The sequence below is a fragment of the Helianthus annuus genome, chromosome 3 (assembly GCF_002127325.2).
Source record: "Helianthus annuus cultivar XRQ/B chromosome 3, HanXRQr2.0-SUNRISE, whole genome shotgun sequence".
Lineage (NCBI taxonomy): Eukaryota > Viridiplantae > Streptophyta > Magnoliopsida > Asterales > Asteraceae > Helianthus > Helianthus annuus.
In genome coordinates this window covers 151712572-151728802 of record NC_035435.2, presented here as the reverse complement: position 1 = coordinate 151728802, position 16231 = coordinate 151712572, and the positions used below count along the sequence as shown (strand labels likewise).

Sequence of the window (16231 nt, the reverse complement as noted above, 5' to 3'; positions counted from 1 at the left end):
TCACATAACGTTTAGACTAATCCATTTAATATTTGCGATTTACCCACAAACTTAAATAGGAATCTTTGTTTGTCCTCAATTATGAATCATATGTATCTCCCATTTTTTGTTCAGTTTCAGCAGTTATATAACATCGCTGCTCCGTGTTGGTTTTCTGATGACAAAGTTTGCCTTAACTTTAGGAACCACCCACCAATGCAATTGAAGATTCATACAACATATATGATTGTTAATCTGCTTTTTTCACATATTGTGATAGATGAGGACCAAACCAAACCAAACCAAACCAAACCAAACCAAACCCCTATGATGTTATAGTGGGCTGTTCATACACTAACATTTTTGCCATAAAATAGGTAGTAAGCATTGTATATCTAGTGTTTATTTACAAGACTAACATGATACGTGGATGGAACAGATGAAGAATTGAATTTAGAATTTGCACTTGAGAGAGTGATCAAGGGGGTCGTTAGAAGCAAAAACGCAATAATCCAGTAATGTTAGCACACACAGAAGGTGATGTTAATGATCTCAGTATTCAAATTCGTGAACTGAGGTAGCGTTCGTTTCATGGAATGGAATTGAATGGAATTAGGAAGTTTTTCTTTGTAAAATTGATCTTGGTTGGGGGAGGGAGGAATTTGAAATCCCATGAATTTCTTTAATCAATGAAATTTGTGACTATTTCAACATTCCTTAGAAATCCTTCACTCTAATGAAGGAATGGAATGGAATGTTGAAATAGTCACAAATTTCATTGATTAAAGAAATTCATGGGATTTCAAATTCCTCCCTCCCCCAACCAAGATCAATTTTACAAAGAAAAACTTCCTAATTCCATTCCATTCCATGAAACGAACGCTACCTGAAGGTATTATTCTTCTTAAAATGACAATTACTTTTCGGTTGACACGGGTCAACCTGATTTGATTACAGGGAGAGCTAAGACAGATTCTATATATATGCATGCATATGTGTTAAATGAGCTGTACGTTGATCTCAAACAAATACTATCTATATACAATAATAGTTTTATTTAGAAGGTTTCCTCAATTAATTACATTGAATAAATACCACAGAATAGGACATATAGCAAAACCCTTGTTTGTTTTGTGTTGTGTTGTTACTTATTTGTTTAATTAATAAAGGAATCTTTTGTCGATTTGCTTTTCCATTTCTTAATTAAGTCCACTGATTACTACATCACATTTTGCTAATCATATGCCTAATTGAATCCAGAGTGAAGAACAACCATGGCCGCCATAACTCACCCACTTCACTCTCTAACCCTCACTTTCAAGACCCCAAACCCCAGATTCACACCCCTCCCCAAACTCACCATCTCAGCCACTTCAACTTCAAACACACATATCTCGGGCCGAAAGCTAACCGCCGCCGTAATCGGCGGTGGTCCTGCCGGATCCTCTGCCGCAGAGGCGTTGGCATCCGGCGGGATAGAGACATATCTCTTCGAGCGCACCCCGAGTGGCGCCAAACCATGCGGTGGCGCCATCCCGCTCTGCATGCTCGAAGAGTTCTCCATCCCACATGATCTCATTGATAGGAAAGTAACCCATATGAAAATAATATCCCCTTCTAACCTCACCGTTGACTTCGGCAAAACCTTGAAGCCCAACGAGTACATCTCCATGCTCCGCCGCGAAGTACTCGATTCCTACCTCCGATCACGTGCCGAATCGAAAGGTGTCACGCTTGTTAAAGCACTTGTAACAAACCTTGACGTCCCATTACAACCTAACCAACCTTACATCGTCAACTACACCGTCAACAACACGATGAAATGCCTCCCCGTCGACGTGGTTGTTGGCGCCGACGGCGCCAACAGTCGCGTGGCGAAAGCGATTGGCGCAGGGGACTACGCCTGCGCCATTGCTTTCCAGGAGAGAATCAAACTCCCAAACGACAAAATGGAGTATTACGAAAACCTCGCGGAGATGTACGTCGGAAACGACGTCTCACCGGACTTTTACGCTTGGGTTTTCCCCAAATGCGACCACGTGGCGGTTGGCACGTGGACCGTGTGCTCAAAGAAATATATCAAACAATATCAACAAGGGGTCCGGTCGAGGGTCCACCCAAAGATCGCGGGTGGGAAGGTGATTAAAGTGGAGGCCCACCCAATCCCAGAGCATCCCCGACCAGTTAGGGTCCGAGGTAGGGTGGCTCTGGTCGGGGATGCAGCGGGGTACGTGGCGAAATGCACTGGCGAAGGGATATATTTCGCGGCGAAGAGTGGGAGAATGTGTGGTGAAGCGATTGTGAAAGCGTCAGAGGAGGGTCACAGGATGATCGATGAAAGTGATTTGAAAAGAGAGTATTTGAAACAATGGGATTCGCAGTATAAAACGACATTTAGATTCTTGGATTTGTTGCAGCATGTGTTTTTTGGGAGCAATGCTGCAAGAGAGGCTTTGGTGGAGCTTTGTGGAGATGAGTATGTACAGAGAATGACATTTGAAAGCTATTTGTATAAGAAATTGGCTAAGGGAAATAGTTGGGAAGATTTTAAGATGGTTTCGAATACGATTGGGAGTTTGATAAGATGCAAGCTTCTTGGGAAACAAATGGAGGCATTTGACCAAGATGTTCTTGCTAAGGTTGTGTGACAGATTCATGTATGTATTGATTTGTTACTTGTAGCTTATGATTTGCAACTTGCAAGACTGCATAAGATTTCATAATTTATATATGTGCATTTCTGTTGAATTTTTTGAACCATTTAAACAACTGGTGTCTTTGTTTTACTTGATGTCTAATCTAGACCAACTTGCTAAAGAAAAAGCTAATATATTATTTTTAAAGCTACTAACTAAAATTTTATTATTATTTTAATATTAAAAAAATAGCAAAACTACTGTACATGCCCTTTGTATATGTAGGGTATAAGAATTTTATAAATAATATTATATTATAAGTTAATATAATGATTATTTAATAATTAAGCCAAGATGAATGAGATATATTAAACATTAAGTTTGTGTGTTGGAACTATAAATATGTGGAAAATTGAGCGTGTCCCACATAGGTGGAAAAATAAATCCTTTTGTGGATTTATAATTAGAATTCTCTACATGAATGTATTCTTGCGTGACAACTCATACCCAATGGTAACCAGGAGGTGTGAAGCACCCGGCACGCACATCTGCCCAGGGTCGGGACGAGGTCGATGGATATTTTAAGTGTGTGCGCTCAGGTCAGTGGCTTTGTGTGGTCAAGTCTTATCAAATTCTTAGAATTCATTATATCATTGAATTCAAGATTTAATTTTTAATTGAATTATGTATTCAATTGAGACTTTTCATTGGAATTCAAGACAATGTTATAAACAAAGCTTTGTTCTATATGCCGAGAACACTGAAACTTGTATGGTTCATACAATACACACAACTTTAAACGAGTTCCCTAACTTTGGATCTCTACGCACTGTTGTTTTAGATATATTTTCAGGTGCTAGGCTAATCCCGGCAGTACAATCTGCTCAGGCTGTTGTACCCTGGGAAACAGCAGGTTCACCTGGGTGGCCCAAAATCTGTTTTAAGGGAAGCGTGATCTTCACGTGCCTCAATCACCGTTGTCTTGTGTTTTTCCTTATTTTTTTGTAATATGTTCTTGGTTTAGTTTATATTTCTTGTATTGTATTTTCTTTCAGTATGGTTCATTTCTTCTTATGTAATGTAATCAGAATTTAGATTGGTGCTAGGCTAATCTCGGCAGTACAATCTGCTCAGGCTGTTGTACCCTGGGAAACAGCAGGTTCACCTGGGTGGCCCAAAATCTGTTTTAAGGGAAGCGTGATCTTCACGTGCCTCAATCACCGTTGTCTTATGTTTTTCCTTATTTTTTTGTAATATGTTCTTGGTTTAGTTTATATTTCTTGTATTGTATTTTCTTTCAGTATGGTTCATTTCTTCTTATGTAATGTAATCAGAATTTAGATTAATAAAATTGTTATTTTATTTATTTTGTGAACGGTTGTCCTACAAGCTTAAAACAGATTTTAAAATCCGTTCACTGTTTTGGTTTTAAAAATTTTCATAAACAGTTTATTTTGTTTATTAGCAAACTTTTGTAGTTTGCATTGGTTTTCTGTAAACCAATTTGTTTCTGCCATAAACTGATTGTAATTTTATTCTTGTTTCTGAAATAGCCAATGTTTCAGCAACCACATCAACCACTGTTGGATCCACATCCACTACCATGGGACCATTGGTTGGTACCTAAGCGGCTCAAGCGGTTACTAACCATGCTGAAAACCAGAGAAGTTTACTGGTTTGAATTTGAAGAGATGGCAACAAAAGATGTTCTATCTGACCACTCTAAACTAGGGCTGCTAAACGGGTCGTGTTCGCGGGTTGGCAGGTTCAACCCGATCCGAACCCGAAAATTTTATACGAACCCGAACCCGACCCGAACCTGAAAATTGTGTCATACCAATAAACCCGAACCCGACCTAAATATTCATAGGTTGACCCGAACACGACCCGTTCAACCCGAAAGCTTTTATTTTTTTAACACAAATTAATGTATTAAATTTAAAGTTTACTTAAAAACACAAATATATATAATACAATTACATTTAAATTATAAAATCTTATATGAATTTCTTTTTCTTTGTTATATTTATAGCATAAAATACATACCCAATTTAATTTATAACAAAAAACATACTGTAAAAAAATATTATATAATATAAAGGGGTTAAACGGGTCAACCCGCCAACCCGACCACGTTGACCCGAACCCGTTTAGACTAAACCTAAACCCACGAATTTCGTATTAGGTTCGTGTCGTGTTTTCGGGTCATGTCAGAAATTCACACCCCTACTCTAAACCTTGTGAGGTTTTTGACAGAGTCCCCTTGTTCTCACAGAAGGCACATCTGATGTTCAATCTGTGTGTGCTGTTGATGCTTGGAAGCATTCTGGGTACCTATGTCGCAACTATGTGTTGAATGGCCTCTCAGATGCCTTGTATAACGTGTATCTCAAGGTTCCAACTGCCAAAGAATTATGTGAGTCATTGGAACGCAAATACAGGACTGAGGATGCGGGGACAAAAAAGTATGTCGTGGTTTGGTTTTTGGACTATAAAATGATTGATTCAAAAACTGTGATGAGTTATGTCCAAAAACTGCAGATTTTCTTAGTGATATTCTGTCAGAAGGAATGAATCTGAGTGAAACATTCCAAGTAGGAGCTATTGTTGAAAAGTTGCCTCATAGTAGTAAACTATACAGTAAAGAGCATTAAAAAAACACTGTAGCTGGCGTCAAATCAATGCTACATTTTTTTTTGAATATCATATAGCAACTTGGCTTCCTCTCAAAAAAAAAATATAATACTTGATTTTCAAGCTCTTTTTCAGTTTTATGCATTAGTACAAATGGGTGCAGCTTATTGTTGGTATACCACCTCCCTGCTTATGTGTCAGTCTCTTACTTTTGAACTCACATACAACCCATGCTTCCAACAGCACAACATAGGTTTCCAACGGCAAAACACAGACTTCTGACGGCAAAGGGTGTCGGCGCCGATGTTTGTTTAATTTAAAAACAAACGCCGGCGATGATGCCCGTGATAAATGTGCAAGATAAACAGCGCCGCCCATGACATTGTTCACAGAAACATCGACAAAGGTGCCTTTAAAAAATACCGTTGTTTTGGACATGTGTCTTGATTCCGTTAGATCTAAATACGGGCGATCCACCTTTATACAACGGCATCGACGCCCATGTCTGGAGACATTTTGTTGCAACGAAAAGTTAAAGGGACATAGCATCGAAAACGATGTCAAGAAAAGGACATTCTAAGAATTTTCCCACGAAACAATGTTTTTCATGTCATTCTTTTAAGAATTTTATTATAAACACCACTCGTAGCGCATTGATTACACTCATGGCTTCAACTTAGACTTTGGTTGGATCGTTGTTCCTCGTCTTCTTAGTGTTAACGTTGAATAAGAACTTGTTATCGGTAAGATCAACGCTGATAACACAAAATAACGCTTAGTGGCTTCCGTTAACTCACATGCTAAGCACAAATGTAAACATTATCATGTTTGCCCAACATACACAAGAACCATGTACCCAAAACCACAAAAAAAAAAAAAAAAAAAAAAAAAAAAAAAAAAACACCCATCAACATATAGGCAAAACTGACAGTAAATAAAGACTACTCTAATGTCACAGATAATAACTACATACCATATAACATTATACGTAAACCGAAAAAAAATCTCAATGTCAATTAGAAGAAACATATGATACAGAAAATGGCATGAACAAGACATAAAATAGGTTAATCTAGCATCAATATACACTTGGGTGACAAAACGGTGCAACAAGAACGACCCACCCGTTTCAAATAAGACAAGCCAAAAAAAATATAATAATCACAGGGGCAAGAAATTTGAGCATAAAGAAACCCTTGTAGAAGAAGAGACTTCCAATAGATTGTGCAAAGATGTAAAAGGCAAGAATTTTATTTCTTACTGTCCATCCGCTCAAAGAATATACCTTGTTCTTGCCAAGATTCTCCATTATGCAACAAGTAGTGTAGTGAGTGGCATGATATGTTAATCAGAACTGGAATCGTAGAAATCACTCGGGCATGGTGTCATGACCTCTGATTCAAGTGTTTGAACAACTCGGTGCATGGTGGGTCGATCTTCTGGGGATGAAGATACACATTGAATTGCAACCGATAGCAGAGCATCTAGGGTTTCTGACTCGACTCCCTCGCAGTTCGTGTCAATGATCTCACGTTGCCTATCTTCTGTTATTAGATGATTTAACTGAAAAGAAAAACAGGGTTAATGAGTAAAAAAACAATTTGATAGTTAAAATAGTTTAATCAACCAGTTATGCAGAGAAAAAACTTAAAGTAATAAGTCAAAGATCCAAAGCTTTGAAGACAGAAGTAAATGTAAAATTCTTGACTCATTTACTTATGAATGAGTGGATTCAGGCCAAATTTTATCTTTGATGGGTCAAAGGGGTCATAAGTTGCCAAAGGTTTATTTTCAAAGTGAAAAAAACACTAAATCATTTTATTCAAGAAACTAGGTTCATAGAATTACATGTAAAGGAATGATAATGTCAACTCAACCTGTACAAAAATGACCCGTTTAGACGGGCATACAAGGATTTATGATGTATGCATATATTTATTAGGATTGTTTCTTAAAGACCTTGTGAAATGGATGACTTTAGCACAACTGATCTTTTGGGCACCTTAATATATGTGCTTGCAACACAAGTTACTCGTTTGTAAATAATAACTTGGTTTTAAAATGCATGCATCAGGGCCCATCCTGCAAGCGCATCAGGAGTGCATTATGCGATTTAGAGCGCATCAACCTTGTATCATGTAAAATTGTACAATGAGCTTGTAGAATGTGCAAGATTTAAAAGTACGGAATCGTGCCTCGAGGCGTTTTCCCTTTGCCTCACGAGGCGTACGCCTTGAGGCAAACCGAGGCGGAAATAAAAAATAAATATAAAAATTATATATCTTAAAAATAAAATATTAACTAATTTCATCATCAGATTCATCAAAAACACATATAAAAAGACATGATATGTTTGAAATTGACATAAAAAGTCAAAAACATCAAAAACAAACATCAACCCCCCTCCCCACGCGCGCGCGGCTTTCCTTAGCACCTCAGCCCTCCGAGGCGCACATGCAAAAGAACCCCCTGAGGTGCCGCCTCATATTCGTTTTTTGGGCGCCTCGCCTTGAGGTGCACGCCTCAACCGTTTTTTAAACCATGAGAATGCGCTTAACAAGCTTGTACAATGAGCTGATGAAGTTGTTAAATGAGTTCCTACATAGATTACTTGTATCTTTTGCATAGACTACTTGTACACTTAGTTCAAGGCTTATTTTGGTTATATTGAACTTCTTTCATGGTACTTAGAGCTATTTTGTTGTATTTATTTATTTTAACCTCTAAATTTTTAGTGGTTAAAGCTAACAAGTTAAAAATATTATCTATAAATATTTTTTTAAATAACAAACGCGGAACGCCTCACATAAGTGATGCGCGCGTGCATCACGCATTGGCTTTTGGGATCAAAACGCATCGGAGCACATCGCGCATTTTTAAAACCAAGAATATTAAGATAAAAGACGCATACCCAGCCAACAATATTTAGGCCCTTCTCAATAAATGACGCATCGGTGGGCCTCTTCCCGCTTATCACTTCAAGCACAAGCACTCCAAAACTATAAATATCCGTCTTCTCTGTTGCTCTACCACTCTGCATATACTCTGCAATAGAAGTTACATACAACAATTGTTATACAAAATATAAGTGAACTTAATGCTCGTCTATTTCCTAAGTCAATGTTACAAAAAGGAATATGTAACATCGAACCGAAACTTATGATCCTACCTGGCGCCAGGTATCCAAAAGTTCCAGCAACAATGGTAGTAATGTGCGATTCCTCGTCCCCTAACAATTTTGCAAGTCCAAAGTCTGAAACCCGCGCCTCAAAATTTCCATCAAGTAAAATGTTACTTGATTTAATATCTCGGTGTATGATTCTAGGAGAACAATCATGATGCAAATACGCCAACCCTTTTGCAGCTCCCATTATTATGTTAAGTCGAGCATCCCAATCTAATAGCTCGGCTTTTTCTGCACACATTAAGTTAATCATTTATGACCATTTAGGCAACATTTGACACGCACCAGAATTTATTGATAGGGATGAATAATGAATTATATTACCATGAAGAGCTTCATCTAGACTGCCGCCCGATAAGTAATCATAGATTAACAACTTTGACGTTGGAGAATTGCAGTATCCTCTTAAATTTACTAAATATCTGTGCTTAATGCTTCCGAGAATTTCAAGCTCCCTTTCAAAGAAACGATCAAATCCCTCGTTTAATTTCACTATTCTTTTCAAAGCAAATACATTTCCATCATCCATTGCCAGTTTGTATACTGTTCCAAATCCACCAGCACCGATCACGTGTTCTTCGTTTAAAGTTTCCAACTTTGTTATAATATCTTTTGAGGAATATGGCAAGTCTCCATGAAACATAACAATCGATGCACCTAAACCGATAAGGCAATAACAATTCATTATACCAGAGATAGTTCTAGTAAAAATAAATAAAGTAAAATGTCATTTTCGTCCCTGAGGTTTGGCCAGTTTTGCGACTTTCATCCAAAGGTTTGTTTTCCCGCATCTGGATCCAAAAGGTTTAAAATCTTGCCATTTTTATACAACTCGTTAACTCCACCCATTTTTCTTTATTAAATGAGGGTCATTTCCGTCTTTTTTAGACAATTTTTATTAAAATAAAAACACTATAAGAAACAAAGATCCACCTCTGTTGACTTTCTCCCACCCAAACCCTTTAATCATCACAAAAAAGGTATAAAAAGACGAAAATACCCATGACTTAACGTTAAAAAATAAATGGAGTTAACGAGTTGGATGTAAATGGCAAGATTTCATACCTTTTGGATCCAGATGCGGAAAAACAAACCTTTAGGCGAAAGTCACAAAAGTAGCCAAACCTCAGGAACGAAATTGGCATTTTACTCAAATAAATATTATAATATACCTATAAAAGTATTTTTAAAAGCTCACCTTCACCCACATCCATTGCAAGACCTTTGACTTCATTTTTACCGAGTCTCTTGTAAAGAAAGCAACCCCAGAAACACATAAGTGCAACCAGAAGCAATGCACCAACGGTAGCAGAAGCACTAATAAGTAACCGCCCAGAATTCTTCTTCACACTCTGACTTCCTGTTACAAAATTATATGCAAATAACTCAATAATATTGTAAGTTATTTGGTAGGTTAATAATACATGATAAAAAAGAAATTAGAATATAATATTATGCAATAAGTTATAGCAGACCTGTAGGATGTGAGCCAGTTGAACCTCCATCGTTTTTGCATGACTGGTTGATATGGGTCCCACATAGGCCACGGTTTCCAAGAAAACTGAGTATTAAACCAAATATTACAATCTACTGTACTTCAATAATATATAGTAAAGTTACAGAAAATTCAAATTCAATTATTGTTTTCTTTACAGGTTGATGGCATCAGGCATTCATTGTTTAGTGATTTTTTAATAATATATATCAGAATTTATATAAGTAAATAATGATATATCAGAACTTACGAGTTGGTTCCAAACTGATCAAGAGCACCATTAGATGGAATTGGGCCAGCCAGAAAATTGTTGGAGACATTGCTTCACAAGTACGAAGAACATAAGTAAATAAAAGATTCAATAAAAAATAAAATACTCAAATGGGAATCCTTACAAAATTGAAAGGCTCCTCAAATTCCCAAGTGATGCGGGTATACTTCCACTAAGAGAATTACTAGAGACGTCCCTGCAACATATAGGAACAAAATCTCAATTAATTCTAGGTACAAATTATCCCTTGATTGTGTGTAAAAACCTTATTATTGTTGTAAATCTTGAGAAAAAAAAAAAAAAAAAAAAAAAAAAAAAAAAAAAAAAACTATCTTTATCAAATTATAGAAGATGTGTTCACATGAAAACTTACAACGTTTGAAGCTTCGAAAGGTTTCCTATTTCGGTAGGAATAAATCCACTTAAATAATTATTCTGCAAAAATCTGTCATATAGTTATTGTATTAGTACAAATAGAAAAAAGGTCATCAATATTTTAATAAACTAAGCTGACATCATACAAGTAAAACTATAGTACTTACAACCCTTGCAGCTCTGTACAATTTCCTAATTCTGGAGGAATTGCCCCATAGAAGTTGTTGTAATGAAGATCTCTACATCACATTATACATATATATATTATATATAGCATCACTAGTTACTTGGATACTGTATTTGTAATATCATGCATAAAAAAGTACTGAAAAATAACAAGATGGAGCCTCAAAATCACGTACAAAAATCTTAAACGATCTAGCTTTCCAATATCTGGTGATACAGGTCCACTCAATTTGTGATTTGAAAGATTCCTGCAAAGACATACAAAAAAAGAAACCGAAGAAAATACATTACTTGCCACAATAACTCCTTGACTAAAAATGTCCTTAAAGAGTAGCTAATGCATTAAAGATAACATTTATGGCTTTAAAATCTTACAGATATACAACTCGTTTGGTTTTCAAATCACATGTTACCCCTTTCCATCCACATGGATCTGGATCCTCTGGCCTCCATTGACGAAGAAGACCGTCTGAACTAATAATATTTGTTCGGAAATTAACAAGAGCTTCACCTTAATAATTAAAACAAATAGTGTTATATATTATAAGAAAAAAAAAACATTTAGAGTTTAGACACTGTATTGTTATATATGCAGTTAATACGGTAAAATATCGGATATCATTAAGGACCGATATTTGAAATATATGTTATCTCGTTGAGATATCGGTGGGATATCGGTAATTTTAATGTAATGCAGAATTTACATATATGGCAGTTTAACACCAATAATTCAGTGATATATCAGTGATATATCAGTGATATATCGGTTATATCGGTCAAATATCGATCAATATCGCCGATAATATCGGTACCGATGTTTTGACAGATATTTGACACCGATTTTTTACTAAGGGACCAATATAACCGATATATCACCGATATTAACTGCATAGATTGTTATTTATTTGCTTAAATTGACATACCATCACTAGTAAGACATTGGAGTTTGTTAACCAGACAGCAAACCAATAGAAAGTAGAATAGCAATGGCCCTTTACAAACTGTAAGGAGAATGTCCATTGCTGTGCTGATCATGCATCCTACAACTCATGATAATGCTGTGAGCCTGCGAGAAAGTAATAACTTTTAACAATCATAACAAGAAAAAAATGCATAAGAAAAAATTAGAAACAGATAGTAAATGAAGATAAACAGTATTCAGATAGCCCTTACATGCTTGTAGAAATAAGGTTATTGAAGCATAACAGACAAATAAAACAGCTTTCCAGTAGGTACAAAATTAACTGCTGTTTATATATTATTTAATAAACCATGCAGATGCAAGTAGCTTTGGACAAGGGCTTATTGGAACTAAGCACCTGCAAAAACATATGAACCATGAATATATTATACATAAGTTGGAACTTATAACACATTCACAGCTACGCAGTTGAAGACATCTATAGTTTGGCCAACTGACTTAAATTTTCTTTTTGTGAGTCTGATATACATGGTGTTTGGTTTAAGTAGCAAGTAAAGGATAAATGAGTGTCACATTTACTTGATTATACAAAAATTGAAGAAAGCCACTCGGACTTGAAAATACGTTACACATATGGCATTAATCATTATAACTTGATAGAGCCTAAAAAGTTCAAATTAAATCATTTCTTTAAGTAGAACAGAATGTAGGTAATCACAACACAAACTAATTCCTTTTCATGCTTTTATAACAACAAACAACTATTCATTGTATGCATATTATACACATTACACAAACCGGTTTGCTTGCCCCACTAATAAATATGTATGAATTCTTTTACTAGATTCTGTGATCTTCTAGCATGCTCATTCGAAACTACAGAACATCAGCTCACAATAAAATATAAACTTCTAAACAAAGATACTAAAATATCCTATTTTCTACAACTAGAATGTCAGTGAGGAGACCACTAGATGAATTAATGTGACTTCATTTCATGTTCAAAACCTATTTCAGTTCAATCTTATTACATCATTTTTTTCCTTTTGAGTCCACTATTTCCAAAATCTGTTACTGCATGAGCAGTCATCTAACAAATCACACCGCCAACTCATCAACAACATAGTCATCAAAAGTCAACTTTCAAAGCATCAATCCTGCTCCACATGCCACAACTAAACACACTGTTCAGTCAACTACCTAGATTTTAGTCAACTGTCAACCCTAGATACTTATCCCCAATTCCAGTAACCAATGTAATCACATATCACTAATTCAGTTAAGCACACTTTAGGTCTCATACTTTCATACTCGTAACAATAATACTATAAACACTATACATAAAAAAACGAAAACAAAACCTAACATTCACAACACAGCAGAAACTAACAAAATGTATAGATTCGGATATAATAATAAGTATAAGTTATCAGAATGTAAGCAAGTGAACCAGAGATCGTGCTTGATTAAGGTGAAATTACAGCAATTCTAGTTGAAATTAGATCCAAAAAAGGGGAAATTAACGGAATGATAAGTGATACCTTTGTTTCGATCTGCGATTGAGCAAGTAAGAACAGGAAGTGTGAGGTGTAAACTAGAGAGAAGAATCTGGATTTGTGCGATTGAAGAAAGAGAGAGCGAATGTGTGATGATGAGAGAGAGAATATGGTTGGTTAGAGTGTGGTGGCAAGTGGGAGGGAGAGATTGTCCGTACTTGCCACCGACGTTTGCCTTACGTTACTAGTCCACTTTGCACTCATCGACTTGCTTATCATACTTACGACCTACGGATCTTTGTTTCGACTCTTAATGGTTCAAATCTCTTACCGTTAAACTATTTATTTCAAAAGCAGATGTCTATATACTAACTCTGAATGGTTAACATCTCTTATCTGAATTTGTCTCTCGATGGTTAAACATTATATTGACTCTTAATGGTTCAGACATTAGACATTTTATCGGTTCAGCACTTAATAGTTCAGACCTCTTACTGAGTTAACACGAACTCATTTAAAAGTTGCTAGCCCCTTACACTACACTAGTAACATTTTTCTTAGTATTTTTTTACATTTCAATATCCAATATCCGGTAAGATTATATGTGCAAAAATTAAACTCATATCACTTTTTCACTTTTGTAGATGATAAACCATAAAGTAAGTTACTTATTTTTTTTCTAATTTATTATGATTTTTTATGTATCTAGTTCTAACCATTCTAATATTGTTATATATTTTTACGTTTACAACCGTATAATTGTTGGCTAATAGTATGTGAAATTGTCATTTTTTACTTCTAATCTTAAGTTTTGTGATCAAAAGTAATCCATCATCACTCTGTTCGATAAAATCATTCTGATTTCTGTCAAAGCAACCTCCCACACAAAGAGAAGCTCCAACAACATTGATTTTTTCTTCACTTGTTGGCGTCGTTCGAAAATCTATACAAAGGAAACCTTTTTGTCATTGAAAACATATACTAGTGTATATAATTTTTTCTTTGCTTCTTGATGACAGCAGAAACACTATACATTGACCCACAGAAGCGTAGCGACTTTTCTTTTTTAAAAGCAACTAGCATATAACCCCCCGCGCTTTGCGGCGGGGTTATCATGGTTAGATGACAAGATCTGCATAACAATTTGGTTGATCCATAGGATGTGTACAGCCATAACACATTGGCAGCCATCATACATTTGCCTAGGTAGCAACCATTACACCTTTCCCTGGTCTAATAAAAGGTTGTTATACCTAGTTCCTAAGTAATTTATGGTAAAGTGAGATTTACAAAGAAGAGTTGCTTGTTGTTTATTATGCTTTTGTGATTGCTTTATAGGTGATTTCCATGTACAAAAAGCCTTTGACGTATATATACCAGGTAAGATGGCTTAACACAAATTCTACTACAACCATCATCACCTCACCAAACTACAAATGCCTATAATTAAATTATGATGGCTTAGCCTAATAATTTTGCATTTTATTGTTGCCACAAAGATTCCTTTTAGGTGCTTTTTTCGTCTCGCTAAACTGGTTTAAAAAATTCTAACGCTATAATTAACCCAGTCATTTTTAAGTCAAACTCTTGACTCTTCAATTATACAGAGAGGCTAACAATTTCAACTAAACAAAAAAGCTACCAAGTAATAACTCTTTCCATAATTAGAAATCTAACACTTGGATTTCCCAGCACATTAATAAAAAATACATTCAAAGTTGCCTCACAAATTTTGTTTTCTTATAAAAAAGAGCTGCATTAATCGTAATGTTTTGAAAATCACACAACTAAATTTTCATTTCTTATAAACAGTTCACTATCACCATTAAAGTTAAGATTAATAATAAATCTTCTAGTTAATCTACCCCTGTCCCATTTGTTATGCAGACAAAAGATCACAGAGCTTTACCTAAACAATGTACATTGATAATCAAATCACCAGAGTATGATCAATAGTTCAACTTATTCATATCAGACATAACAATCAATCTAAATCATACACTTATAAGCTATCAATTTCAACTAACATCAATCCTTTTAGATCTCTTAATTCCTAAACCCTAATAAATCAAAAAAGAACCCTAAGCTCGGAGAAGACGGCGTGAAGTAATTGTGCGATGAAGAAATCGCATTGCTAACATCATGATAAAAACAAATCTATGAGCCATTGCATCTTTGAAAGATTCTTTAGCTTCGCCAGCCTTCTCTGAAGTTGTACCATACGCATCTTGTGCTTTATTTTTACCTTCCACTATCGCTCCGACAATCGTCGCTTTGAGTTCAGAACCCTTTTTGTGGCCATTCGGATTTTTTATCTGCTTTATCATATACATTGAATGCCTTACCACTCGATGTTTCTTTGGCATTCTGGGCCACATTTGAACCAATGCGCATTGCTTTACTAGTCCCCTCGGTCAAAGGACCATATGCACAACTCCCTTTCTCTTCAGATATTTCTTCAACCACCCTAGCAAAAGCTTGAGCCTTTCTCATGGCCTCATGTGCTAGTTTAGTGATGTATGCATATGCTTCATATGCTTTCGCGTTGCCATCTTCTTTAGCATCACCAGCCATGCCTACCGCCTGACCCACCTTAGATGCCAAGCTTCACACCTCACTTGTCTTCTCAGAAACATACTTAGAAGATCCTGAAACAAAACATGCATAATTACATTATGAATATATTATAAGAGAACAATTTTTTTTGGATGTGCTTCCTGATGCAGCTTCACAACAATCACACAATCAGCATGTTGCTTCCAATTTATTAATTACTATATAAGGTTAATAAGTTGTGTTATTACATATACCTTGAACATGATATGCACTTCCACCATTTTCAGCACTGCTATTATCTGACTCCAGTATTCGGTTTATTGTATCCCGTAGCGTCTTATTGGGTTAAAACTCATCTGATAGCACATTTGTTACACCACAGACATAGACTGATTTATTGATCATGGGGTCTCATATACATGTTAGCATAATTGAGGTAAAAAATTAAAGTATATAGTTTTATCATGACAAAAATTAAGAATTAAGGCTTGAACACA

General features: G+C 35.8%; 2 protein-coding genes across 2 annotated transcripts; one reads left to right on the top strand and one right to left on the bottom strand.

Annotated features, from left to right (window-relative positions):
* Positions 1-771: 771 nt before the first annotated feature.
* Positions 772-2739, top strand: LOC110930151 (geranylgeranyl diphosphate reductase, chloroplastic). The gene has a single exon (XM_022173386.2). It carries the CDS (start codon positions 1254-1256, stop codon positions 2625-2627), a length of 1374 nt encoding a protein of 457 aa, XP_022029078.1. The 5' UTR covers positions 772-1253; the 3' UTR covers positions 2628-2739.
* A 3462-nt stretch (positions 2740-6201) lies between these two features.
* Positions 6202-13422, bottom strand: LOC110930150 (LRR receptor-like serine/threonine-protein kinase FEI 1). Its single transcript, XM_022173385.2, has 15 exons — positions 13224-13422; positions 11934-12079; positions 11684-11826; positions 11136-11271; positions 10937-11008; positions 10742-10813; positions 10573-10644; positions 10324-10395; positions 10179-10250; positions 9909-9994; positions 9632-9793; positions 8758-9090; positions 8419-8664; positions 8161-8294; positions 6202-6812 (listed from the first exon to the last, which is right to left on the bottom strand). The coding sequence occupies exons 3-15, from the start codon at positions 11793-11795 to the stop codon at positions 6594-6596; spliced, it is 1788 nt and encodes a 595-aa protein (XP_022029077.1). The 5' UTR covers positions 11796-11826; positions 11934-12079; positions 13224-13422; the 3' UTR covers positions 6202-6593.
* Positions 13423-16231: the final 2809 nt, after the last annotated feature.

Bases quoted from the DNA above. Each gene is read 5' to 3' on its own strand.
- LOC110930151 (XM_022173386.2), top strand. From the start codon at position 1,254: ATGGCCGCCATAACTCACCCACTTCACTCTCTAACCCTCACTTTCAAG.
- LOC110930150 (XM_022173385.2), bottom strand. From the start codon at position 11,795: ATGATCAGCACAGCAATGGACATTCTCCTTACAGTTTGTAAAGGGCCA. The intron at 10,396-10,572 runs GTAAGTTTTCAT...TATATGTTGCAG, and splicing joins CTTTCGAAGCTTCAAACGTT to GGACGTCTCTAGTAATTCTC. The intron at 9,794-9,908 runs GTCTGCTATAAC...ATTTTGTAACAG, and splicing joins AACTGGCTCACATCCTACAG to GAAGTCAGAGTGTGAAGAAG.